At 38.3% G+C, this 27,843-nt stretch overlaps 1 protein-coding gene across 19 annotated transcripts in view; it reads left to right on the forward strand.

Annotated features, from left to right (window-relative positions):
- The first annotated feature begins 628 nt into the window (after nucleotides 1-628).
- Nucleotides 629-27,843, forward strand: part of LOC119734356 (voltage-dependent calcium channel type A subunit alpha-1-like) — a 121,704-nt gene continuing 94,489 nt past the window's right edge. For 6 of the 19 annotated variants that reach the window (XM_038207824.1, XM_038207835.1, XM_038207830.1 and 3 more), the window contains exons 1-4: nucleotides 6,041-6,856; nucleotides 10,220-10,459; nucleotides 22,537-22,642; nucleotides 25,479-25,618. In XM_038207824.1, the coding sequence (XP_038063752.1) occupies nucleotides 6,723-6,856; nucleotides 10,220-10,459; nucleotides 22,537-22,642; nucleotides 25,479-25,618 (620 nt within the window). In that variant the 5' untranslated portion in view covers nucleotides 6,041-6,722. Of the gene's footprint in view, nucleotides 1,008-6,038; nucleotides 6,857-10,219; nucleotides 10,460-22,536; nucleotides 22,643-25,478; nucleotides 25,619-26,348; nucleotides 26,495-27,843 lie in introns of those variants that run through there. The other 13 variants (XM_038207825.1, XM_038207827.1, XM_038207838.1 and 10 more) reach the window with 8 other exon arrangements.

The following is a 27,843-nucleotide window of genomic DNA, read 5'->3' on the forward strand; positions in this document are numbered from 1 at the left end:
TTGAAGCGGTCTACATTACAGTTAAAGATCACCAAGACCCTTTTGCGTATTTGACATTGTAATTTGGACAGTGGAATATAACTATTATTCATTATTAGGGTAATATTAAGAATATGTTACTGATACATGTGGGTCTTGTTTTTACCCATTCATGGATGTTTTGCTGAGGGAAGGAAAAATTTGACTTCTCTGATCAACTATAGGATAATCTATAGCATGCGAATAATATTATTATCCCGTGAATTCCTAAGGCCGTAACTGTTATTATACCTTGAGTCATTTTTACACAAAGAAGAAAAACCTTTCATTTTGACTCCCTCAGCTCTTCAATCCACGATGAATAAAATATTGACAATACAATAGAGTCTACGGCACACCGGGATGGAATAATTAAGCAGTGTCTTCGTTATGCACATCAATTGATATATACCACTGATGGCGAGTCGTACCAGTCCGCATGGCACAGCCGACATATTAAAATTGGCTGCATTTTGAACGTTGACTCTGTCGTTGGTTTCCAGCTTATTACGGTAGCACGCCACACCTGCAGGCTACCAGCGACGGATGATTTTTTTTCCCAGAGCGCTGACGGTACAGCACGATCAATTTCTGGTAAAGCTGAGCATTGCGCCCAGACGCAGCTGGAGAAGACACTCAACGATTCTGTCTATAAACGCTCGAAATTTATGAAAACGAAATGTTCGGAGTTTTGTGGACGAAATAATATCATAAAAAGACACCGATATTTATCGACTGCGTCCGTCAAAATGGAGTGAGGGAGGAACAAACCAGTGCGCAGACGATATGCAACAGTTTTGGGCGGGAAAACGACGCCATGAACCATGTTTGAGGGATCGGTTGCCTTGGTAAAACATTTCTGGACGGGAGACAATCCCCACCTTACATCGCGGTGAAAAAAAAATCGGCGGTTTTTCTCTTGACAAGGGAATCATGGATTTCGATAAATTACGCAATGATGATCACACGAATAGGGTTCTGCAGAAATCGTAAGTATACGTTCGTCAATTCTCGCCGTAGAAATTCCAGATTTTATGTAAATGTATATAGATTCGGACAATGTTCTTTTTTACAGCGCCATGATTCGGGCAAGACTGTCGTAGTCTGAATTGTGAGTGCGATTATATTGCAAGGCCGCTCCCACCCATAGGTCAACGTATTCTCACCAAAATGTTCGCTTCAAGAAAAATGTTATGTTAATCTTGTTTGAATGATTCCAGACTAATCAAATGTTTAACGTGCGATTCTAATATCGCAGGTCCCATAGTCCTGTAATGGATGCACTCTGTATTATATATTGAAGCTCACAGTAATATCATTTATGGGAAATGTTCATTGATGCTCCCAAAATAGAAATATGCGATTGAACAAAATGCTTCTAAGGGCGAAATATAAACAATATATTTTAAACATTGATTTTGAATATATACAGCCTACAATTGTTGAGATAACCCCTGAACATGAAATGGTTACATATTCTGTGTTACCATGCCACAGATTAAACATTGGTATTTAATTGAATTTAAGCTGTACTTATCCGGTTGCCTGAGAAACGAAATGCACAAATATGTATTGCCATATAGTCGTCTATTTGTTCTGTCTTCGAAATTATCATATCGAAATATGTCAATATAGGCCTACGTATATATATGGGTATTCTTCGTGTGTGTCAATATTTACATGATGGTCGGTGTGAATTTCGAATTTTGCACAGACGTGTAAACATTAAAGATGTTTACATTGTCAATTTTGTATACGCAGTTATTGTTTGGATGAAAATGACGGTATTTTCTTGGTCCTATTGGCGATGTGCTAATTTGCATAAATATGACTAAGGACAACACGAAACAGGTTTCAATTTCATTTACAACTTTTCAATATTAAAAATTTAGTTTGAAACTGTATACGTTTTGACATCCACTTGGCATTTAATTTGACATTAAAATTCAATTTTATCTCACTGATAAAACTTGTATTTCTTGATGAACTGACAAAAGGTATTGTGCAGATGATGATTATCATACACTGACTGAAAGATGTCACTCGGGCATTCTATATATGACAACGCACGGTCAACCTGCTCGATTACAAATTAATAAAATTACGAGGGGAATAAAAACATCCCCCAGATCCAAGTCTTGTTCTTTCCTTCCGATTAAAAAAAAAGCAGCACCGTTGGCCAGGAAATCCAGAAGGCTCTCAGGTGGTTATAGCCCCTTGAAAGTGTCGTCCAGGATGCGGAGTAGTCTGATAAGACGCGGTTGCGATGATGCCCTAACTGCTGCCTCAGCAAACACCCCCCCCCCCCTCCCCACCGCAAGCCTAGCTGCTCAGTCAAGCGTGGAGACGGTTCATGTCTTATTCACTACACTGGCTTCATCCTAGTTCCGCTTGACTGCATGCAATGCATAATAAGCTCCCTACGGCCTCCAAAAGAGGAGGCCATCGCGCAATACAGTGGGAAGCAAGACTAATTAAGAAACGAATTCCAAATTTAGGCAAAGAATCCCATAAAATATGACTGCATTAAGTTGGATCACAAATTCAATTGCAAATCGCATGACAAAGACTTTAAAATGAAACGTTGAATTACATTCAGTGTTCGATTTTCTTTTCTTTTTTTAATACGAAAAAAGTTAATTTAGCAACGCCAGGCTATAAATACGCATTATGAGTGATGGTGTCATAAAAATGGAAACAAAAACCAGGGCCCAATTAAAAAAAAATCCTAAAGATAATAAACTCTCAATGACGAATGCACGTAATAACGTTGACATTTGATAATGGTGTTGTAAAGCAATGTGTCCTCGTGTTCAGCACCCTGTGACGGGCGTAAAAGGACAAGGAGGCGTGGTGCAGCAGCTGCATCAAGTTAAAAATTATCGAAGTAAATGTCACATTGAGTTTGACTTTGTTGAGGTTATAATATTGGTGATCAATATTGGCTGACAACGAGTTTTAATATTAAAACCTTGAAAGAAGAAATGCATGTGACGGGCATGCATTAGTTTGAATGATTTTGAGATATACAGTATTGAAATCGACGAAATTGAAGTTTAGATTTAACAAGTGAAAGGTCTCAATTTGTTGAAGGTTTCATTGAGATTGTTTCAGTTTTCATTGCGCAAAATTGCCTGGTCGCCAAACACTGCTGCTGTTCTTGGAATGATGACGTCATAATAACAAGTGTTACTCACAATAATTAGACCGAGTTTAACAACAATTATTCATGAAGTATATGGAGTCAGGTTGACGCATTGGTTCGTTCCTCGCCTTCCACCTCTATGGCCCCGGTTCGATTCCTGCCCTGGTCCACATGTGCATTGGATTTCGATTCGATTCCATGGGTTTTCCCAAGAATATTGTTCTTGGGTTTTTCCTCCCACCTCTCAACTGTAATTTCTTCTCATCTTTCTCTCTATGGGTTTCTTTAGTCTTGCGAGCTACAGTGCCTATAGGTCGCTTTTAAGATAGTCTTAGTTTCATTTCCAGAAATGAAATAATAGTATCAATAATACACTGCAAAAACTGTATGTAGCAATTAGACACTTCTCTTAACACTCTCTTGCCATCAGTTTGTAAACATGTTTAAATACTATAAACATGTTTACTGTAAGGATGCATATAGTGTTTAGCAATTGAATATTGATGCTTAGGAAATCGGCAGATAATATTTAGCTTCTAAACATGTTTACAAAGTGATAGCAAGATTGTGTTTAATTGCTAAACACAGTTCTTAGAGTGTAAGATATGCTAAAATGTGCATACAACGCCATGAAGAAACCCAAGACCTGATAACATTTCGTTTGCCAATACTCAAAAAAGCAATTATATTGATAAGCATCAAATTGTTGCTCATGATGCAGAACTAGGAAAAGGCTCGTACCGCCGAACTATTATTTTCATCATAATTGACCACACAAACGAGTGAGTCTGCGGCGGTAATGCACAGAAAAAAACTATTATGTTGAAAAAAATCGGTGTTTTTATTAATAGCCTGGAGTCATTGTTTATACGCTGATCTAAGCTTCGGCATTTGTCAAGATTGAAGTGAAGTGTTTTCGCCGTAGACCTTGTGAATTTTAATGCGGGACATTTTCAACTCTTTATGTATTTCTTTTTTTAGAAAAAAAGTAGTCAAATTTCTGGAGTCCTAGTTTCCGTGACATGACGTCTTTATTTGTTCTAAAATGTCCAGACGTTTCTGTTTGATAGTTTCCACATTTTATTGTGAATATTTACTTAATGAAATACACTACCGTCAACATCTGGCTGTTTAGCTGAAAGTTATGTTTTCATACCCCCAAAAACATGCAATCTACTGTTTTGTGTCCAGTTTGTCACAAATACAATTTCGTTTTAGTCGTCCCTATTTCCAAACCAGAAAGATACGTACCGCCGGAGTTCATTATATTTACGAGTCCACGGCACTGAGCCACGAATTCTGAAAATAGATTATGTCGTTCTAACCAGCTTTGCATTTTGTTGCCATGGCAACAGTGGCAATTTCCCAGTAGTATAGACTGTGCATCCATGGAGCTTGTTCGTGCATTTTGTGACTAAAATGGATGAAAAAAAACACAGCAGAGCAAGTCATCTGTTAAATCTGTCGTTTCTGACGGAGGATTGATTGTTACATGACATTGAATTACTGAGTGTATGATACGAAAGGAAACGGATTTTATTCAAAGAAGAAGAATGGCGCTTTTTGTCTCGTCTGTACAGTATAATTGTCATCCTTCAGGCTTTGTTTATTACCTGCATTAAGTTGTCAAATTTGCAGAATCAAAATGGCGTCCGTCACCAATAAAGTCTGATGCCCTCGACCTGTGACCCATTTTGTATTGATCTGTGATGATGCCCTTTTGGGTACACGACATGACAACCAATTATGGTGTTATTATTGTCTTGCATGACAGCAGACTTTACCCAGCTTATTTGTTTCCAGTTATTTGTTGCCCACTTTGATTCGTTAATATTCAAACCTCGTCTTGCTTCTGCCATTTTCAAAGGTAGAGTCGCACCAGTCGTTTCTTCAGTTGATTTTCCCACGGTTGCTGTAATAACAGACTTGCACCAGTCGGTGTATTGCTGAGATAATCTATTTTTTCCCCCACCCGTCTATCAACAGTATTCAATAACCTAGATCCGTCGCTTAAAACCTGGCCGCCAGACGTGCTATCGATGTGTGATGAAATTAGAGCATGGATCTTGGAAAACATTACATGTTTCTAAAGATATTACTGACCTCCGTCACTGCCTCATTCCGTGGCCTCCTTCTCTTAGCCGTTGTCCTTGCAGGTTATTCCGTCCTTCCCTTGAGAGGCGTGAAATGTTCAAATGCTGCATCATTTGGGATTAAGGGCCTATGCCTTTTTTTCTTGAATTTAGTTTCGCTATGTTGATCTTCAATTCTTCTTATATAACGGGAGATATGTTATGTACAAAACACGTCGCGCAATCTCATATCACAGCGTGGTACAGCGCCCCCACCGATCACTAATATTTGTTGAGAAAGAAATATGACGTCAGACTTATTTATAACACCCTCAAATTAATCGCTGATGTATATGACTACAAATTTTCTTGAGTATTCTATCTGCATTTTGCCACTGTTTGAAAATTACATAAAACTGTTAAATCAATTCCCGAAGGGGGCACAATATATTGTGCATTTTTCGTTTTCCCCATTATCTTTGTCATAAGCTTCAACACAACTTTTTATTGAATTTCATCTCACACTAGTCATATAATAACCTAAAATCTCTTCTGTGATGATGTCAGTGTTTGCCTCTTATTCCACTCCCGTTGTGTACACACAGTTGTCATGGAACAAGTTTACTCACCACTTCTAAATACGATGACAAAAGAATTGTGTGTGTGCCCAAAATCCGCGGCCCAAATACAGGTCGGCTACACCTGTGACCCTATTGAAGGGGTCCTAGCACCACCAGGTACTTCGTCAATGCTGAATATAATCGACTAGTCAGGTACCCTGCCAAAAGACATCCATGATGCAGCATATTGGTGTTATTCAACTTTGATTATGCATTATTCCGGATCATTATTCTGAGTTCTGTACTCATCTGCTCACTTGAACTGGATTGCTTTCTTTGAACTTTGTGGTGTGTTTCTTCCATGTGCGAATCGTCTGATAGATAACTGCATTGAGGGTGCCGAACATCATTGAGTTTTGAATACTTATCCGTACCTAGCATCAACAGCGGTCATCCTGTATTACACGAGTGTATGCGGAGTCAACCATGAAGATACTTTCATTTCTGATGTAGCCCGGAAAAAAATTCGTCTACTCTTCATTTATTTTACCTATAATCAGATTCAGGGTTCAACATTTTGCTACCAGCCGGCACAGGTTTACCGCCACATTATTTTGGTAACTTCTTTACCAGATAATGCGCATGACTGTGGCAGAGCAGGACGATCTTGGAATTGGCAACATGTGAGAGGAAACAAAATCTCAGCAACTCGGATCAACTTGACTCACATCGCAAGACACCTATAGCATAATTGACCTTTCTGCTTCAGTATAGCATGAAAAATCTTTCAGAGATGGAGAAGGCGCTGAATTGCATCGCACTTTTGTCAAACATGTACTGTTAACTGAGACATCAAATTTGCGAGCTCTTTGTAGTACGATTTAGAACCTTTTTTTCTTGTATCAAGTGAAAACTGTCGAAAATAAAATGGTTCACGAGGAGGATACATCTGAGGTTGGGATCGGGAGTCTATGGGCGGCCGTCTTGGATTCGACTACACGGATCATGGCTGCAACAGTAGCTTCGTCTAGTGACCTCTCGTCCGATGAAGACTTACCTCCGTGAGTAGAAGTCCGCTTTACGGACAAATTTCCCCAGGGTCGCAGGCTATCGGTTCACATGGGGACCCCAGCAGCTTTGTCCCCGGTCAGAACCTCCAGTAATGCCCGGTCAGAGAATCCGTTTAATTATTTTGCATTGGCTCGTCTTTCCGAGCGGGCAATTCCCACCCAAAATGTCTGCTCGAAATAGAAAAAGGAAGCCGCACGGCAATTTTCCCGCGATTATTGAGTGAGAGATTTTGTTGGTAGGGTTCAGTCAAAGGACGAAGACATCAGATTCCTGTCCAAAGGGTGGCTACTTGAAGTCAATTATCTCTCTGGGATGCCGGTGAGGCTTGGTTTGTCATGACACTTACCGCTCTTCACTCACGTGGACAGCTTCTCTGCTTCCGATCGCAAAATTGTATTCACAGTTTTGTTTATTGCTTAAATCAAAATTAATGTCGAAACAATTCATCGAAACAACTACAGCGTGTTAAGCAGTTTCAACAGATAATTTTGGAGGAAAATTAGTGTCATATAGAATAGTGGTATAGGCAAAAAAAATCAATCAGGTGATTTTTAAATTTTCCCATCTGCTGAAAAAGAATTTTCAATGACGAATTGTGGAGCACCGTTTGAACAACACAGCCGTGCTTAAGTTTGAAATTAGAGTTCTTAAACCGCAGAACCACTGTCACCAAAAAACCTACCTTTGAACAATCTACCGCATTCTAACATGATGTTGTCACGAAAATAATCCTCTTTTAATCATAATTAATAAGCAAGGGTCCCGGAAAAAAAAGGAAGAGCGCCCTCATATATGGACGCAAGTATTGATTATGAAGCGCCTGCGCTAACGGGCGGCAAAACCTGTCATGTTTACTGCGTCTATATACTTTACCCACATCCCGTTAATGTGTACATTAATTCGTTAAAGAGCTCACCACTTACGTCTGTCTGTCTGTCGAACCTAAAAAGTGTGCACTTTAGGATGCGTGGAGGTACATATTAAAACAATGTCTGTACTTTTCCGCTGTGAAATTTCAGACCAGATTTTCTCATAAGATGGAATTTGCGTCGGGTGATGTATATTCAATATTGGTTTTTGCCCTTTCATGCATAAGGGCTGACACAGAAACACAAGCCAGAAATACAAATAATTTCACTTTTGAAAATTGCAAATTGCAATTGAATTTCTGTAATCTCTGCCACATAATCTGCAGATGTCGAGCAGCAGATGTATATATATATTGACAGGTAACAACTCCTCCGAGTTACAATTATTCAAGACAGAAGGAATAATTGATGGGATCGAATCTTTACTCGGACTATACTTGAACAATGGGCAGTGTCTGTAATTAGGTTCTGTAAAAACAGGTGTTCTCGCGTGAGGTTCTAGCCAGCCATTGCGTAAAGGTGACCAGAGCCTTGCGCCAAACACACACTTCTATAAATAGACCTTGTTGCGTGAAAGCACGTAATGCAATACGCTCCTCACCAAATTATATTCAAATTTTCCATGTTGTCATAATATGACGAGAAAGCTATTGTTTTTATGTTTCAAATACAACTGTCATGTATATTGTAGAAATTTGGGTTGCCGGGATGTCGTAGTTGACGGGCCAGACATAAAAACGAACTTTGACATTTGTGTAATATTCAACCGTGCAGGCTTATTCATTCGCCTTTGTTTTATTTCTCTAAAGAAACATTTTCGTAGTCGAACAGGATTTACAATTGGACTCTTTCAAAGCGAATTGCAATTTTCATGTTGTATTTATTTCTTATCAGAAGCCATTCTTTTAACCTTTGTCATCTCAGTTGCACTTTTGTTTTGTTTAGATCTTAATTTTCACAACTTAAAATCATTCAAAATGTTCCAACTTGTCACACAACTATAAAATAGATTGCAATTGATTATTTTTTGGTATTGATCTGCAAATGCTTGTCACGCAAAGCAATTGGATTAAAACACAGTGAATTTACAGCTCTTACGAGAAGAGACGTATCTGATATTGCATAATACTGGGTGCGAATAAAACAATTTCGGAAAGAATTTGAAATAAAAAAGTACCCGCTTAAAGGAATTTAAATTATAAACTATCGTGCAGCGATATCTTTCTCGTTCTTTCAGTTTATGCTTTAACGTAATGCACAGCACAGCTGACAAGAATTGTTTTGCACCGAGATAATTAAATGCTTGAAAGGTCATGATTTCATAAATAAGTTTGACTAAAATGAAAATATGAAGTGCTGCGAAACAATTCGTTTGCTACAACAATTCTAAATGGGTATTTCTGAAAGCGAATTTCTTGATAAGTTCTCGGCTTATACTCGTCTTGTTCCCTGTATGTATATTATAGTCGATCATTCTATTTATGGAGTTTGTGTTTTCCGGAATAAAAGGACGTTGTATGCCTACATTAATATTTATGATGCAAAGCGACTCTAGAACAGACATGTATATTGAACGCAAAAATCTAAAAATTAACTCAGTCCACATTATTGCCATATTGATGCATAACATGAACGCGACGTGTTCACCTCGTTCTTCAGTAGATAGCAAGTGGCTACCTACACCGTAGGATAACACACGCATATGGAAGTGTGATGGGTGTTACATATCTCGCCTCGCACCGCGGCAGTATGTTATTAATCCAGCCCGTGTGCATGGTGGCCCTATAGTGTTCTCAGCGATATTAACATAAAGGCAGGTTGTGTCTGATGCCTAGGCTGCAACCGCCAACATCGCATTACCATATTGACTGGATGAAGAAGATGATGATGATGATGTTGATGATGATGATGGTTCCACCCGCATAAATTTGCTTATAAATATGTATAGAGACTCTCGCATATTAGGTGCGCGCCTGTGAAATAATGGTGATATCACTGAACAGGGACATATATTGACGTAAAGGTTATAGGAAGGTAGGATATGTCATGTACGGCATCATGTTATGTATCGTTATGGTGTGGGCTGTGTGGACGGACAAACGATTGCTGGCAAATTGAAATGTAATTTACGCTCCGACCATGGCCGAAGGAATAACATACCAATAGAAGTCGCGCAGTTGACAGTGTGAAGTATGCGTATGTGTGGATTGCAGGACGGTCTCTGGATAATACAAAAGCAGAACACTATACTGCCGTGTTGAGCACACCGCGAGAAAACCCCGTGTGAATTATTATAATAAGACTGAAACATCTTGACACCTCCCCAGGCTATGCCGCCGCAGCATAAGCACATTTTGAAGTCTGTGCATGGCACCATCAACACGATGTGATGTATTACCCAAGATGACAATATCCAACTTTAGTCCTTCCTGGTTGGTAACTCTGCCCTCCTTATCGTCCCCATCTTCACTTTGATATCCACAGAATGGCCGCCCTCTCCTCAGGACCCACCTCACCGTTTTCCGATGCCTTGGATATAGCCGGCTTTGGAGGCGATGGCACATCGCCGGCACACACCGGGGCAGGTAAAGGGGGCAGCTCCGGGAAGAAGCACAAAGGACCTTCCGGCTTCTTTCTGTCCATCATGAGAAGCAATAGATCCTTGTTCATCTTCAGCGAGCAGAACTTCATCAGAAGATGTGCCAAGTGGTTGACAGAGTGGCCATATCCTTTTGATTGCAATTCATAATCTTAATTCCCAATGCTATAATGAGGGAATCAATGAAGCCCTGCGTTTACTTGGTAAGTAAAATCGAAAATTACAATCAAAGATAGGGTACTTGACATTTATTTTTTATGTAACTGGTAATCTTTCAACCCCATCTAATCCAGAATGGGAGAGTGACCTCATTGTCCACTTTTTATAATTCCTCCATTTGTCTATAATCTAGCTGGGTGTTATTTTGTTACTACTCTCTAAATTCCAAAGGCTGATATTAGGGACTAGACGTTTTAGAGTGAAAATCACTCTCATTTTTGATTGAAAAAGTCTGAAAAAGAACCACTTCTGTCGAAGCTCGAGTGAAAACTCGATCTTTAAGATTGAAGAAATTTCACTCTAAAACGTCTAGTCCCTAGTTTCCGACTGTGGGAGTGAATCTTCACTCGAATGGAGTGAATGTTCACTCTTTGGAATTCAGAGAGTATTGGAGATCCATTCAACCCGTGTCCTGACTATAATAATGCCAAAGAACCAAAAACGCATGCATGTACCATAATTTTCTGTACTCATAAAATTATATCTCGGGAATCATTTCAATTTGAGACAACCAAGACAATATGTGCCACGTGCCCTTTGAATATATCTTGAGATTTTTTTGCAGAGTTAACACAGCAGTACAGAAATATTGGTTAACGATTTGTGGAATCATATTTCGATATGAAAATGTTTGCGCCTATCAGTTTGTAACTTTTTTTACACTTGAAATGTGCATTATCAAGAAAAAATCCTTTTTTGGTCTCCAGTCAGATGTCTATTAAAGAGGCTTATGCCACTTAAAGACGGTTAGGCCTGTGGTTTTTAATATCAAACTTCTCTCAATAGCATCTTTAACTGCAGAATAGAGGTGTGCTACGTAGTGTTGTATTCTACATCAAAGGAGCATGGTACTAGACCTAATTGAAATTACAATGCAAATTTTTCAAAAGTAAACCTCAACTGAAAATGCAACCAAAACTGTGAGTTTCGTTTTCATTTTAATTTTTCACAACTCCCACTTTTAAATTTATGTTTCGTGCCAAGTATGAAACCTCTTACAATCAACATCCCCAATTGTTTGAAACATCAGTCTTTTCTGTTAATCAATATCGCCAGAAAGAAAACATATAATTGTGATCCATGAAAGATCTTGATCATGTTTCGAGAATCGAGACATGTTGCCATGAAGTTATAGAGATATTGTGTTGATATATCAATAACATCTGGTATTTCAACTCAAATATCATTTCTTTACAACTGTATTCATAATATTGACATGTGTGCGAGGTTAACAGTTGTAGTCAGCGTGCATCATTGATATCTATACCAAACTACAGCAGGACCATATTACAACAATAATTTGAACATGGTCTAAAATATGACATTTTTTATTAAATGAAACGTTTGTCAGAAATATCGCAGAATTTCGAACATATGTTATCCTGACGTGCCCAGTGCAGTTAGACTCCTCTCTTACGGGTTGGTTTTCCAGCGCTGTTTAGTAACTTTATCCGGTTGATAACTCACGTAATTTGCTTTCATGGACATCCATTATTACGGCAACCAAATAGTGTATAATATATTCAACATGTTCTGAACACACGTAGAAAAGTAATACTAGACAGCCGACAAGTATATCAGTTGAAAGGTCCATTTTTGGAGTTGGTTTTGAAAACTGGCATCAATTTAGGTCCTCAAGCATACGTTTAAAAAAGACAAATGTTAAAAGTTTGTAAAAGTTGAAGTGTAATCGATGGGTTACTTCTCTCCTATGCTACAAGAAAAGTAACCACACGTCGTAACAGAAAAAAAGGAAATTTATTCAATAAGATTTATTACTTGTATGAGATAGAAATTGATTGAAAAACTACGAATAAAGGGGCAAAACCTTGAAATCAAATCATTGCTTTTCTGCTTCAGCGCAGAAGTTACATTTTTTCCCCGTACATACACTTCTAATTTCTAAACACTGTTACATTTTTTCCAACTATTATTTTTGTCCTTCAAAATAACAGCATTAAATATAGAGAAAGTTATCGTGATGTTTGATATATATACACCTGTAAATATATATACCAGACAGGTTGAAGATCATGAAGAGAAAATATTATTCCAGAAATGCTCCGTCATAATGAAATTACTCCGAACAAATGTACAGGGTGTGACGTGTCTCAAAATATGTAGCAGTCTAACAACATTTTTTTTCAGAGGAAACTTAATCTGTTTAGGGGGTGTAAAAAAATTACCATGAGATGATAAGAGTGTTAAACACTGGACGGTGTTTTTTGTTCTGTGTGATTTGGACCTTTTGTTTAAAAGTTACAGCAAAGCTTGGAAAGACTGTCAGTATCTGTTTGGGCCACTTGTCAGATTTTCTGGTCTCTAATGAAAGGCATTCACACACGTTCTTGGTATTTGAATGCCTTTCATTTATAGATACCAGATAATCTGAAAAGTGGCCCAACTTGGAGTTCAAGTCCTTTCATTTAATTAGCTGTATATCTGGACTGGGGTGTCCAAATATAAATGAGATGGGAAAAAAGACCATTGTGCAGAGTATTTAGGCCCCAAAAAATAGTTCTGCTTCCGATTACATGGCATATCAAAATAGGGTAGGTAGGTAGGGAAATAATTTTTTTTTGCCAATTTTTTGTGTGTATGATCATATGGAGGCGTCTGCGGGTAGTCAAGGGTAAAAGGTAGAAATTGATGGTTTTTGGTGTGTTTTTTTCTCATTTTTCCAATAAAAAAATTAGGGTAGGGGCTGTCAGAATAGGGTAGGTAGGGAAACCGGAAGCAGAACTACATGTATTATTTTTTGTTTGGCCTTAGGTAGATTCTATAGATAAGTTTTGCAAAAAAGCGAGTGCTGGTGTTGTTAATATTCATGGATCGACTGCTACATTTTTATAGGCATACGCTTTACATGTTGTGCAACAGTCTAGACACATATGACAAAAAAGATTTTTAAAATTAGTGATGCAAGATTGTAAAATGGTACTGCATTCCAGTTGTCATTTTCCTCACGTTGTCCATACCAGTAGAAGTACTTACTGGCGAGGCCTTTCCGTAAAAAGTTATTCACTGGAAACTGATCATCATTTCATCTGACTTCGAATAATTAGAATGTACTGACCTTCCAGACGTGTGACTGCACTTCTCATACCAACGACATTGTCACCTTTAAATTAAAAAAAAATCCTTCAAACTTAATTTCGTTGTTTTAGGTTTGTAATTACACTTACTATAATTGTTTTTCTGACAAATAAATAAGCTCTTAACTAAACTATAAAACAACGTTTCAGATATTGTGGCAAGCATTATCTTCAAGAAACTTTCAGAGATACGTTAGGCCCTTTGTTTTTCATTCACTGTTGAAATGCAGTGACACATGTTTCTTTTATACTTTCGTACTGCTAGGTTGAAAACGATACAGGTTTTCCCAAAACAGTTCAGAGCTCGAAACGTTTTAAAAATATTCTAATTGACTTACAAAGACAGAAGGATGAATTATTGAGACAAAAATAATTATTATATTTCCATGCAAAGATGACATGAATTGTTATGGCAGGAAGGATATTTCCGTTCATAGATTAATTTATAGTAATATTTTGACCCTACGTTGCAATTAAGATAAGTGTGTTGTGACAAAAGGAAATGTCTCTTTAAAGTAAAGGAGTAAAGACTCGTCGAGTTGATTCTGAAAAAAAAAATACGCTTTCCAAAAAAGGGAAAGTAAGAAACCACACGATACGATCATTCAGTGCACTCAGTTGATTCGAACCGTTGCCACATGAAATTGCAAACAAAAGTAAGACTGCGCCAACTTGACTTCCTAGTGGGCGTGGTTAAAATAAATAGAGAAATAATGATTGGTCAAACACCTGTAATGGTTTGTGGGATACTCGTACCAAAGTCCTGGCATTCATGTTTGACTTTGAGTTGAATTGTAGTCATCTGAAATTCCGGTACCGAACTAATTATATAACGCAGTTAATAATTGCCGGTACAGACTCGACGTGTAGCTATATTAAACCTACGTCACGTACATGTACGTACGTCGAGGTCGTTTCATATCACCCACGAATACGTTCATCCATGCGGAAGGCATTTACCGATTTATTGTAGTTGTTTATTAAATAATGCCCCATTGTTTTTTGTTTTCACGTACAGAGGGACAATGGCCCACATATACTGGCACACCGATCGTTATGGAGATGTCCTCACACACATCACAGCTGTTTGTGTTTGGCATGGATTAGGTGTTTTTTGTCCTCGGGCGTTATTTTTTTTTCTTCTTCAAATTCGCATTCTGTCCAAACTTATAAGACTGTCATTTTGTCATATGATCGCTTTTGATTATTGACTCCAAATAGGCCTAGATGTATTTTGAATGAAATATTAATTTTTCCTGGCGTTAGTCAAAGACATTTTTTCTTAAAGACTGGCATTTTGACCCTAATTTCTCCATATTTAGTATATGTTTGTCCGTGTTTTCACTTTTTGTTTGCGTGCATATGCTAACACGCTCATAATATTTGTATGTTGTCATTTCATAATATTCATGCTTATTTGGTACTTTTATATTCTATTTACATTAAAACATTGACCAACGATATTGGAACTAAAGATATCAAGGATGTAATGTTCTATATTCGTCAGTATATTCGATGTATCTTACGGAAAGGAATTTGGAAAAGAATTGTCCATCACTTTGACAATATACAGTTATTTTCACACCAACAAAAAAGCTACAAGTAAATACCTGCCTGTCAGCTTTTGGTAACTTCAGTTTAACACGAGCGTTTAAAGACAAATATTGTGACCCTTTTGTCAACAAAAGGCTGAAGCAGTGAACACACAGAGATTCCGTCACAACGAACATCAGTGACATTTCGACTCAAAAACTCAGATGTTTCAAAAAGAATTCATCTGAACGCCCATTTGGGCCAAGTAAACAAAAATACCAGTTGATCGTCCCCGCCCGCTTCTTTTTTTGAGGCTGCATCAGTTTTTGGGGTTTTTTTTAATTTCAGGCATAATTTTATTAAAAAGATATTCCAGAAGTCCAGATGCTTCTAATAGCTTCACTAATGTTCAATAAGCACTTTAAGAAGGTTTAGTGGTCATCAACTAGTAGACAACTACCTGGAACTATCAGATAAAAAGGGCCTCCTCCTTTTTAAGGCGCATAAACAACTACCAGGAACTATCAGTTAAGGCGCATATCGTGTAAGCTTAATATGGCTATTTTAGCCTATTTTTCATTTAAAAAAATATTAAAAAAAATAAAAAGGCCCTCATTTTCCTCTTTTTGAAAAAAAAAACCCCGGACGATCAACTGGTAGTTTGTTTTTTACTTGGCCTTTAAAATGACCCCGCTTTGTTCTCGGTGTTCCAGAACGTTCTGTCTCGTGAAGACAAAAAACGTTATTTGGGGTTAATACAAGCAGCAGAGCCTTGGCCAATTTCGTGTAAATGCTTATCAGAACATACGGTACAGCACTGTTTTGTGCTTAGAGAAAATTTTCAGGGTACCAGTCAAAAGCAATATACATGTACATGAAAGGAAAGTTGGCTGGTAATCTGTTTATGCTAAGCATAATCACTTCTGTGCTCAGCGTCACCATGAAATTAGCACTTGATGTTAGCAATTTGTGCAAAGTGTCAGTGTTTACAGACGCCCACGTAGCGAGGTAGTTCCTTACTCGTTGTCATGGTTATCAGAAAACGCGCCTGAAACTCGGAGTCTCACATGGATAATGGATCACGTCTGGCCCGGGTCCTGACATTTTTGGCCGGGACAGACAAGTATGCATAAGCCCTAGAGCTGTTGAACATTCAGTCAAACCATGCGGTCTATAGTCCGTGAGCTGTTTTATTATTCCGCGGATCGTTTTTGAGAGAATTCTGTGTTCCAGTATCCTTAGTGGAAACCTTAAATGATGCAAAACAAAGTTATTCCTGAATTTCTGGTGTAGGTACAGAAATGGGGAAAAAATTCCATAGATTAAGTAGAATTTTATCCTGTTTCGTGTCCTTAGCATAACCTCATCACAGAGTGGGATTAGTTAAAATATAAACATGCGAACTTAAATTTTAGAGAGCAGTACCTTTTAAAAAACAAACCGACCCCTTAACGCCTATAACAGCCACGCCCACATTAAATTCCATCACAATTAGCGTGAAATGGATGATAAACTATGATAACACAAAATGAAGCCTACCTGCATTTTTCATAAACACAAATTACCAGCAAAATATGAAAATCCACTTCAATTTAATGTCTTTTTAAATATTTCTATTGTTTTTCATCTATTCAAAATAACCCCAGAAACGTTTGCATTAGCAAACCATTACAAAATCTCATTAACCGTTGTTAATGATGAAGCGTGAATTTGATGTCACGATCTTTTTTAATATATATAGATGCATTCCCACTTTTATGCTTAAGCTTAACCCAGATTACAAATAATAATAAAAACCCATCGAACATACACATCCTCTGTCGACTAGCTCATAATTAGTTTGACGAGATTCCGTTTTTATCTCGCGAGATTTCAGCGAGCCTTTACACACACATCCGTTTGCCAAAAAGAATCGGCTTGTGTGTGTCGCGCACTTTACATTCGAAACACGTTCCTGCAGACCCGACTGGCATTTGGATCGTGTTTTATCACGATCCTTGTCTTAAATGCTGAAGGGGTTCCATTGTCAAGTTTCCGTGACGTACAGCCATGTGCAATAAAAAAATATATAATCGGTTTGACTTCGGATATTTCCTTTGCATAAATTAACATTTGTACAAACCCATTCCTTTTTAGTCACAATGGTTCATTCGTCATGGATCATGACGTATCGGTTGGGAAGGGGCATGGCGCAAAGCGCCTCCAGTCCATAAAGCTGTATATGCTCCAGACACAGTTCGGTCATTTTTTGTTGATATGGTTAATGATTGGTACAAACCTTTTAAAAGAAGGTTAGAAAACGTACCCAAACTGATTGCTTGAGCATGAACTTGAAGGATGTACAGACCGTGCCCAAAAATGTGCAACATTCAGAATTTATAATGTTTAATTTTTTTTTTCCCACTGAAATTACATTAAAGCCTGACGATTTCTCAACCCACGTCTTATTACCCCATTACACCTGGGTCCCTAGATCCAGAAATGCAATCAATTAAGTGAAAGGGTGTAAATTAGGCTTGGGCCACTCTCACCTGATATGCTGAATCTGGGTTAAGCATTGAATAGGCATTGAGTGGCATTGAAGTTGGTGACGTCACAGGTGACAGTGGCCTGAGTAAAATTACACCCTTTCACTTACTTGATTGTATTTCTGGATCTAGGGACCCAAATGGAATGGGGTAAAAAGGAGTGGATTGAGAATTAGTCAGGCTTTAATGTGATATCTAATTTCATTGAAGATTGAAGAATTTCCCCTGTCCGAAAGCAACTCATGTGACAATTCAAGTTCTTCAAACCGTTTCTAAAGTACGGACATCAAGAACGGGTCACCAGCCAATAAAGTGATATGGTGTGTATCACTCATGACTGGTTTCCCGCTTATTTTAGCTAATCGTTTTTACAAATATTTTGCTAAACATGGTGTACCACTGCTCACCAACGTGAATGAATTGAGCTGGGTCATCCCCAATAAATTATTCATACTGTATGCAACGTGCCCTGTATTTATTCGTGTTAAAAAGGTCTCGTTAAATAACTCAAGCTCAGTGCACGAAATCATAAACCTCGTATTTTATCCAGCAATGTTTGGCATTTACGTCGCTTTCAGCATTTCCCGCTCGTACTTCACAGACATGTCTTCAACCATAATGATAAAAGGGGGGATCGGCCTGCAATTTGAAGGGGAAAAAGTGGTCAGCGTCAGGCAAATTATCAAACTGAAACGCACACGTCAGACTTTCGTCAAATCCCGGTTCCTTTTTCCGGAAAATGTATTATAATGGACTTCCAGCTGTGCCATAATATCCAGAGAAACGATTAGAAGTAAAAGATGGGGATGAAATACAATATGGCGCCCTGGTATTTGGCAAAGCAGACGCGGTTAGGCTAAAGTATAGTTGTATCATGTACGCGGGCGACAGAGTACATGCGTTTTGCACCGTACTCCACGCACACACGTAGAATATGATTCATTTTGGCGCGACTTATTCCCGCCATGTCGTGTCGAAGCTTGGCTAGTCATGCATATATCCCTTGCTCACCTTGCTCACTACACTTCCTCATTTCTGGGAAATAAGAAATGATGAGAATCCTCGCGTCATTTGACCTTTACGTAAGTCCTACTTTTCCGCCCCTTGTTGAAATTTTCCTAATGAAAATTCGTTGGCATGTAGTTTAGGTGCTTTTACCCCACCTGATTTCCCATACCAAGACTGGAACCCAAATGTCAAAGTCCTTTTGAGCGCAAGTCGCACTTTCCTTCTTGTATCTTCTCCGTGATACCATAACCCACACCGTCAACCCTGCATCCTCCCTCTGTCCTTCTCCTCCTAAGCCGATGATTGCAAGGAGGAGGGGCAGCATCCGCCTTCTTCAAATCCCAAGAGACAACCTCTCATTTTCTTGGTGACTCAGCATCATCATAACACCTTGCGCAATGACTGGTGACGGTTAATCGCCGGCTTTAATGATGGGGCTTATTCTAACTGCCTGCCCTGCGAGCGAAGGGACAGGAGTCTAACATTAACAGCAGCAAGACCGTTAATAGTGGAGCTGCTAAGCGAATAATCGTGCACTTTGTGGTAAAAGCATGAAATTTGGCATGTGGGGTCAAAATGGGCTAAAAACATTTTAAGATCGGGACCCATCCTGGATCTTGCCCATTTTGGGGGCGGAGCTTGATTTTTCAAAAAAGGGGGTGCAAACAATACAAACTCATGAAAACTGTATTTAACATCAAATTTCCTTGGTTTTTTACGCCCTGAAATAAACTTAAACATGAAATAAGACATTCTAGCATTCTAACACCTGCTATTTTCCACCCATTTTGTGGGCGTGGTCTAAATGGTAAAAGAGGCGGTATATCTTAGCAGTTTGGTTCTAATATGGAAAACATCATTCAGTTTGGTGGTAAAATTCTGAAAATTGGCATGTCCAATTGAAATGGGCTGAACATAATTTTTAGAGGTGAACGCATCTTGGATCTTGCCCATTTGGGGGGCGGAGCTTGATTTTTCAAAAAGGGGAGTGCAAAAATAGAAAACTCAGAAAACTGTATTTTACATCCACTTTGTTTCACATGCTTTAAAACAAAGTGGATGTAAATTCTAACATTCTAACGCGTGTTATTTTCACCCTTTTGCGGGCGTGGCCTTAATATGTAAAGAGGCGGTACATTAGAGCAGCTTGAATCAAACGAGGGAAAATCATCATTTTTGCTGGTAAATATTTGAAATCTGAAGCATTTACTCCTTTTTATTCATAAGAAACGAAGTAAACGCTTATAGTGTAGCAAAAGCTTAAAGGTAAAAAGTAATTATTTTCAGAATTTAACAAACGGTTTTTAGTAAAAGTGTTTGCTTAATTTTCATTCATACAGATGCGAGTAAATGCTTCAAAGTGGTAGCAAAAGCAAGTGCCATGTTTTATTCATACAAACATGGTATCATTTGTACTTTATGAACTTTAATAAATGCAGTAATTTTTTCGCAGAATTATTTTACTTTATAATTTCAAGGTTGCCCCAACCCAGCCTTGTAAATGACAAGTGCATATTTGAAATCTGAAGCATTTACTCCTTTTTATTCATAAGAAACGAAGTAAAAGCTTATAGTGTAGCAAAAGCTTCAAGGTAAAAACTAATTATTTTCAGATTTTAGCAAATGGTATTTAGTAAAAGTGTTTGCTTAATTTTCATTCATACAGATGCGAGTAAATGCTTCAAAATTGGAAGTAAAAGCAAATGCCATGTTTTATTCATACGAACATGGCATCATTTGTACTTTATGAACTTTGTTAATATTAATTTTTCGCGATTAACATATAATAAATGCTGTAGCTTTTGCGCAGAATTATTTGCTTTATAATTTCAAGGTTGCCCCAACCCAGCCTTGTGAATGACAAGTGCATATTTGAAATCTGAAGCATTTGCTCCTTTTTATTCATACGAAACGAAGTATAAACGATAAATATTTTTTTTCTGGTAATGAAACCAAGGATTCCTCAAAAGTGCATGCCCCAGGCACTGTAGCTCGCAAACCCCGAAAAAAAAACGTATAGAGAAGACAATGAGAAGAAATTACAGTTTTAGAGGTGGGAGGAAAACCCCAGAAGAATAGTCTGGGGAAACCCACGAAATCAGGTAGGGACTGAAAACCCAATCCACATGTAGACGGGTGCCGGGTGCCGATGCATAGCGCATTGTGCGCGTAAACGGCATTGCGTTCGTCACGTTTGGTGCGCTTTTTTGTATCTGTCCTCCAGCACGTGATCCTCCCCAGTGCCGCTTTCCGTTTCGGTTACGATAGTTTTATTTTCTGCAAACTTATAAACGTGTAAAGCTTACATTTTGCAGGCCATTTACTCAAGAGCAAATGGTTTTTAGTAAAAGTGTTTGCTTAATTTTCATATCGGTAACTACATCAATAAGAACAGTATAACGATAACATAAAACAATCAAAACAACATGAAACGAACTGCTTGGTTTGTCGGCCGGTCAGTCTCTCTGCCAATCTTTTGCAACTTATGAAAACAATCCTCATTTGCCTTAAATTGAGCTATCATGATCACAAATCGTCCTTGTTCCTTACCAATAAAACTACCTCCGTCGTTTTTTTTCTTTAAAATAAAAGAGCGACTTTACTAGTAGATAGTAGATACATGAACGAAAATCTCATCAGTTTGGTAATGTTGCGTGCATCAATATACATTTACTACATGTGATGCAAATAAACTCGTTAAATAATTAGAAGTGGACGTGTCACTGACGCATTAGTAGGACCTATACAGGCCTTGCGTCTGTGGAACTATATCGATCTGGATACAAGTCTAATTATGCAAATAAGGCGTCCATGACATGGCGACAATTGGGTTGTACTTGAATACTCGACCCCCAATGACTTACTCAGGCCGTATCGTGCCGAGTCCGCCGTGATATGCTAAATCATGAAGATTTTTCGCGCATGCGCATTTCCAGCCTGGAAATCCTAGCACGAGCGTTCACTCAGCATTTGACATTCTAGAAATAACTTATGATGAGTGATTATTGTTAATTGCCCTTCTTATTACGAAGGGAATTATGCGGATTATGGATATTGCTTTATAGGATTAAAAAAGAATATCTTAGTATGCCTATTCATTATCTTTACGCGAATTATGACCTTGAAATTGTAACTCTGCGTAGTGAAGTTCAGGGGAATACGTGACTGTGTTTATTGTCTGTGACGACACGCGTCCTACATCGTAGTTATACTCGGAAATATATGGGCGTGTCAAACATAACACTTTTCATACATTTGGTTTGTCCTCGGAGCATTGGTGTTTTTTTGTCAATATATTGATTTGTTGTAATCAAAACATTGATTTGAAATTGTATTTATGATGACACAATATTGGATGTAAAGTCGAGCTTGTCGTGTAGTTCGTAAACCCGATTTGATAGGCCTAATATCGCTGTTTTTGTTTATGAGTTTCGTTTGACAATAAATAAACGAAATAAATAAATAATTCGTGAAAGATTTATCATCAGAAGCGCATTTATTCCAAAGTACATCCGGAATTTTTTGAAATGTGCCCCTTAATTCACTCAATTTTCAACTTATTATTGTAGCATTTAATTAAAAAAACCACAACTTATCTTATCAAAGTGAAATCACCTTTCTTAAATAAAAAAAACACCTGAGGCGTCTACCAAATGCTTTCACCCTTTTCAATACCCTGTGACTTATTTATTATAATATAATTATAGCCATTTTGTTTATTTAGTGATGCATCTTTCTGTAAAAAAATTACCACCCTTGTATTGGTGATTTTATTTCCACTTTAAATTTCCATTGAATTCCTTAACCCAATACCCGCACTCCGTTCGAGTATCTAGTCCTAGCTACCATCATAGCAAACTGTGTTGTCCTGGCTCTAGAAGTCCATCTACCAATGGAAGACAAGACGCCCATGTCTATGGAACTGGTGAGTAGATTGACATAACCCTTATGCACCACAATTAAGGGCGCTATTGGATATGACCACCGTGTTTACAAAAAAAAAAAACAGCGGTGATGTGAAATGGTCATGATTTTATGACACGTATCGTTCATTTTCAAGTCTTACTCGTCAGTAACTTTGGTCCCAGTGTCTGCTTTCAACCTCGAGTGCAGACATTGATAACGTATTTTTCAAACGCTTATGGGTACCCGTACACCCAAGTACATGTAAATAGGCCAAAACTCCGTCCGCCGAGCTCATTAATAAAAGTTATACACACTCAAATTATTCCATATAAGAGAGTTCTGAGAGCCATGGAATTGGGGAATTGAAGACATAATGTCACTGCATCACCTCTGGCCCGGACCGGGGCTTCCAATTCTGAGCATTGTGGATGCACTTGGGTCCGAAAGTGGCGCTATTTAGCCATGTTGTTTTTTAAAATGGCTACTTTTCCAGTTTGGGAAACATCATTCGTTTTAGGGGTGTTCTTCCTTGGTTGCGAATTTCTCCAAAAAGTCAATTGTCAAGCCACCAAAAATGGAAAAGAAAATGAAAGATGACATGCTGATCATCATTTTTATTTGCAGCCTGAACACATGTGAGAGTTCTGAGTATTTCATAATTTTTTTTTGAAGTATGGGCATATATCACTGGTGTCTATGAGAATGTTTATACTGAGGAGCACCCTTAAAGTGATCTATTAATTTCACAAAATTATTTCAAAAGCGCCCACAAATTTGATGCATTTGAACGATTTGCCATTGTGTGTTTGGTTATTTATTATCATTCAAATATAATTTCTATCTCATGATATCATAAGTCGATTAACCATTTCGTGGGTGTCCCATTCATAGAACATCATTGCGAATAGTCGCAGTAATTAATTTCAGTAATTACCCCGACCAAATAGTGCCCTCATATATATTGTGTACGCCAAATGTTGATTGTCACCCCCCCCCCCCCCTACCGGAAAAAAAAATCCACGGTATTAAATTTCCCCATCCAAAGTACACATTACCGCGTTCAGCGATGCAGAATGCGGGACACGATGAGCTAAATTCCTATCAGAATTTTACCCGACTGCCTTTTGCACTTGGCTGCCAACACATCACATCGCGGGTGTGAAATATTAATACTCGGGGCAGGAGGCGAAGTCATGACCCGTGACCATAAGGGCATGATCTCGGTCCAAGGGCGGAGTGAATCATAATTGTTACCCATGATGTGTTGATTACTCCATAATGATATACAGTCTTGACGTCTGGGTACAAGTGCAAGATGACCGCTGTGTTTGTAAAGCATGTCAATTTATAGCTAAAAATATATGAGTCACAATAATGTACTTCGTTTGACATTTTTGCTGGCGTCCTTTTTCCTCAGTAAATATTCATGTCGGTATTTCTCCGGAAAATTCGTCAACAAAGTGGTCACTAGCGATCTGTTCTGTTTACAAAACACAACAATGTTTCCTTTTCATGATAAACCAAAAACTTTAAGTCGAAATATCAACCAGAAAAATGGCTTCCATATTGTTTCATGACTTCTGTATCATCAGCAGTCTCATAATATTGGCGCTTTTCAAACTTTTGAGGTTCGTATTTCAAACGGTAAAATGAACTTTCAAATAGGTTATTTTTTTTCCTGATTGATGACCTTTTTTTCTAATCACTCTTAACAGTGTCTATTTAATTTCCACCCGCAACATTAATAGTCAAGTGACATTTCGCATGTCGATGAACCAAAAAAATTAATTACACTGACATATACGTACCAGTAGAACTGGAAGCCGTAAAAAGCTAATATTGCTAGCCTCCTTCTCCTTTTCAGTCATAAAACTGTCCATCTTTTGGCTGATATTTTTTTGTTTAAAACAAATTTGGCTGAAACGCACCAAAATTAAGGTCATATTCTGAAATATCGTTGCATCTCAGAGTTATACATGTCTAAACTGTTCTCTTCGCCTTAATAATATTTTCTGCCCGAGGCATCATCCCAAAACTGTCTCATCCGAACTCGGAAACGGTGTGAAAAAAATGAAAATGTGTATCATAATCAGCCGCAACTCACAGAAACTAGGTTGCTTCCATGCATTTTATGTGGCGCGTAAAAAATGGCGGGATTTTTTTTTTGGCGGGAAAGCAGCTACCGCGTATACTGCATCGCATGAGTGCGTGTCACGACCTATCCCGCACGATCCCGTGGTGGGTAGCACCACCTGTGAAATGCACGCGAAACGCAGATGGGAAGGTGTTAATGTTGCGCATGCGTGTTTCAGTCTGCAACCCTTCCCACATGATTAATCAAAATGAGGAAGAAAAAAAAACATAAATTGATTGTAAATATCATTTTTAATACAATAATTGGTTCTCTCTGCAATAATAAAACCGAAATGCAAAAAAAAAATATAAATAAGATTGCCTTTATATTGGAATTGATGTCTCTCCATATCATTTGCAAAATTAATTTAAAAACAACAGAATTTCACAGATACGTACGTGGCTCCGGCACGCTTGTGGGGCAACCGTATTTTACCATGAAAACCATAAGAAAATACTGAATTAGCTTTAGGCACGATTGGTAAACTCGGACAAAATTAATGATTGCTTTTCCAAATTGCGTTCTAGCACGTAAAGAATAGGCCTACATTAAAATGTCTTTCTCGTAACAAATGTTAACCTTAACGGTTTTTAGTCGTGGTGCCCTTAGTACAATTCTCGACCCTAAATGTTACATTTGGGGGGGGGGGGGAGCTACATTCATTCATATTAAGAGATTATCATGCAATATTTTTGTTGCGTCTTATATTCCCCGTTTACAGGAGAAGACGGAGATTTACTTCCTTGCCATTTTTTGCCTGGAAGCAACCATCAAAATCACGGCTCTAGGTCTGGTACTACACGAAGGCTCGTATCTCCGCAATGGATGGAACTTTATGGATTTTATAGTCGTAGTTACTGGGTAAGTTCCTGTCATTGTTTTGTTATAGATTTGTAAAAAAAAAAAAAATTAGTTTTTGATATATTTTGGTTTAATACGTAGGTTTCCATTTCTTAAATTATTTGAAAATGAATTTGCATCTGTTTCACCTATTAATTAATTTATCCATATGATCAGATTCATTTTAATCGTAACATTTATTTTTTACGATTGTTGATCATTTCTCTTCACTATTTCATTTGTCGGATCTACATTACGTTTTTTGTTTTCTTACAAAGAACTTTCCATGTTAACATTTAGGGGGGGGGGGTTCGTATAACAACGAAGCAACAACATACAAATTTGAAATGCGAGAAATACAACTGAAAGAATTATTTCTTTGTACATGAGTACTGAAACAATTTTCTGTGAAAAATCGGGTGCAGTTTATACGTTCGTGTTAGTGGATATTAAGTAATTTAGTTCTACACCCCTTTTGAAAAAAAATGGGAATGTCCACTACCAGCTTCGCTCGTACCCGTACCCCCGCCCTACATACAGGGCGCTGGTAAGGGCTGATGAGCTTCACAGAATCTTGTGAAGGAAGTACAGATTGACCTTCGCATGCAGCTAGCGCGCGCTACGCATGATGGGCACCGGAAGCTAGTTTGTGTGACGCGTTCTACGTCACAGGTCACGCAAATCTATCCAATGAGAGCTCAAATAACGTCAGCCCTTACCAGCGTCCTGTTTGCAGGGCGGGGGTACGAGCGAAACTACCAGCGCGCAAAGATCGAGGTCAAATGTCAAAACAACATGGAGACACGTGTGGAAATGATTTGTCCCCAAATGTGCCGACAGTTTCCACCCGGTATTTCATGAAGATACTGGGCTTTATCAAACATGAAGGACGATTTGGTGAGGAATATTATTCTAGTAATTCCCTCATGTCCTTTTTCTAGCACTTTTTTTGTTGATGAAAAAATGGGTTATTCCCAGAAATTCCATTACGAATCACGTTAACCAGTTGCGATATTTGCATTTTTTATGCCTTTCGAACCATTTTTTAAGCATGTTCAAACAAATCTATTTTCTGTGACATGGGCTTTTGTTTTGGCAATTTGGAAAAAATGTTGGTTTAGAAAAAATGTTGGCGTCTGGATACAACACTCAGTCTTTCTAGCAATTTTTTGTGCCAAGACCTGGTTTATTACATACAAAATAAAGTTCAAATGGGACGTCGACTTATGCTCCCTTTTTTACATTTTCATTGCATATTTTGCTCAAGATTCCTATTTTTAAAATGCTGCATTCCTCCCCCTCCACTCCCCAAGATGCCTGAAGTGTGTAAATGATGGCAGTTTTAGAGCAGTAACCAGGGGCCCCTTCTGTTTTGGAAAAGTAGAAACAATTGTCAAATAGTAATCCTTGTAAAAGTTATCTTCATCCAAGGAAATCCACAAACTGATACATGCAGACATGTATACGTGGTTATCCGAATAAGTGTATAGACAAATCTGGCGGCAGCCATTTTTCTGCGATGGCACCAGGCTTGCGCGAGTCGCGCTCAGGTAGTACGCATGCACTCCGGGCTCCTTCGACCAATAGGAATACCAAAATGCATGTGCGCCTCGTCTTTAAGAACGCGTGCAGCATGCGCGCATGAGCGTGACACCACCGCAGTAATAGCTTCTAATTCTGGTTACCGGATTCCACTATAAAGCTTCCAAGAATTTGCTTTCATGCAGTAATGTCTTAATGAGTCTGTTTGATGCATGGCTTTCATGTTGGGCAAGTAGAGAACAGCCTTGGCATGATCAATTGAGCATCACATTCCGTCACATTGGTCCTTGATGCTTCATAATAAAAAAAAACCAATTACCCCCTCAAGCATCCAAGCTCCATGACAACACCTTTCAGTTTCAGCATGACAATGCCAACACAATGCTTGTTGATTTATTTTAATCCTTTTTTTGCTTCTGGTTATATTTTTCTCCCTCTTTTCCTTGCTGCTCTTGCTTTGTTTTGCATCATCGTCATCGTCGTAATTATCGGCCCCCTCAGTCTTATGACTGTTCTTGTCCCCTCTTTTGATCAGCCCGGAATCCGCGCAATGCGTGTCCTAAGACCTCTTAAATTAGTCTCAGGATTTCAAAGTAAGTTACAGGCATAATTAAAGGTAGAGTACGTCACTTGTCATTTGTGCATTTTTTTTTATCGTTTGAAGCAACAAAAGTGCTCAAAATCTAAAGAAGGGTGTTTAACAA

The sequence above is a fragment of the Patiria miniata genome, unplaced genomic scaffold (assembly GCF_015706575.1).
Source record: "Patiria miniata isolate m_02_andy unplaced genomic scaffold, ASM1570657v1 HiC_scaffold_27, whole genome shotgun sequence".
In the NCBI taxonomy this organism is placed as follows: domain Eukaryota; kingdom Metazoa; phylum Echinodermata; class Asteroidea; order Valvatida; family Asterinidae; genus Patiria; species Patiria miniata.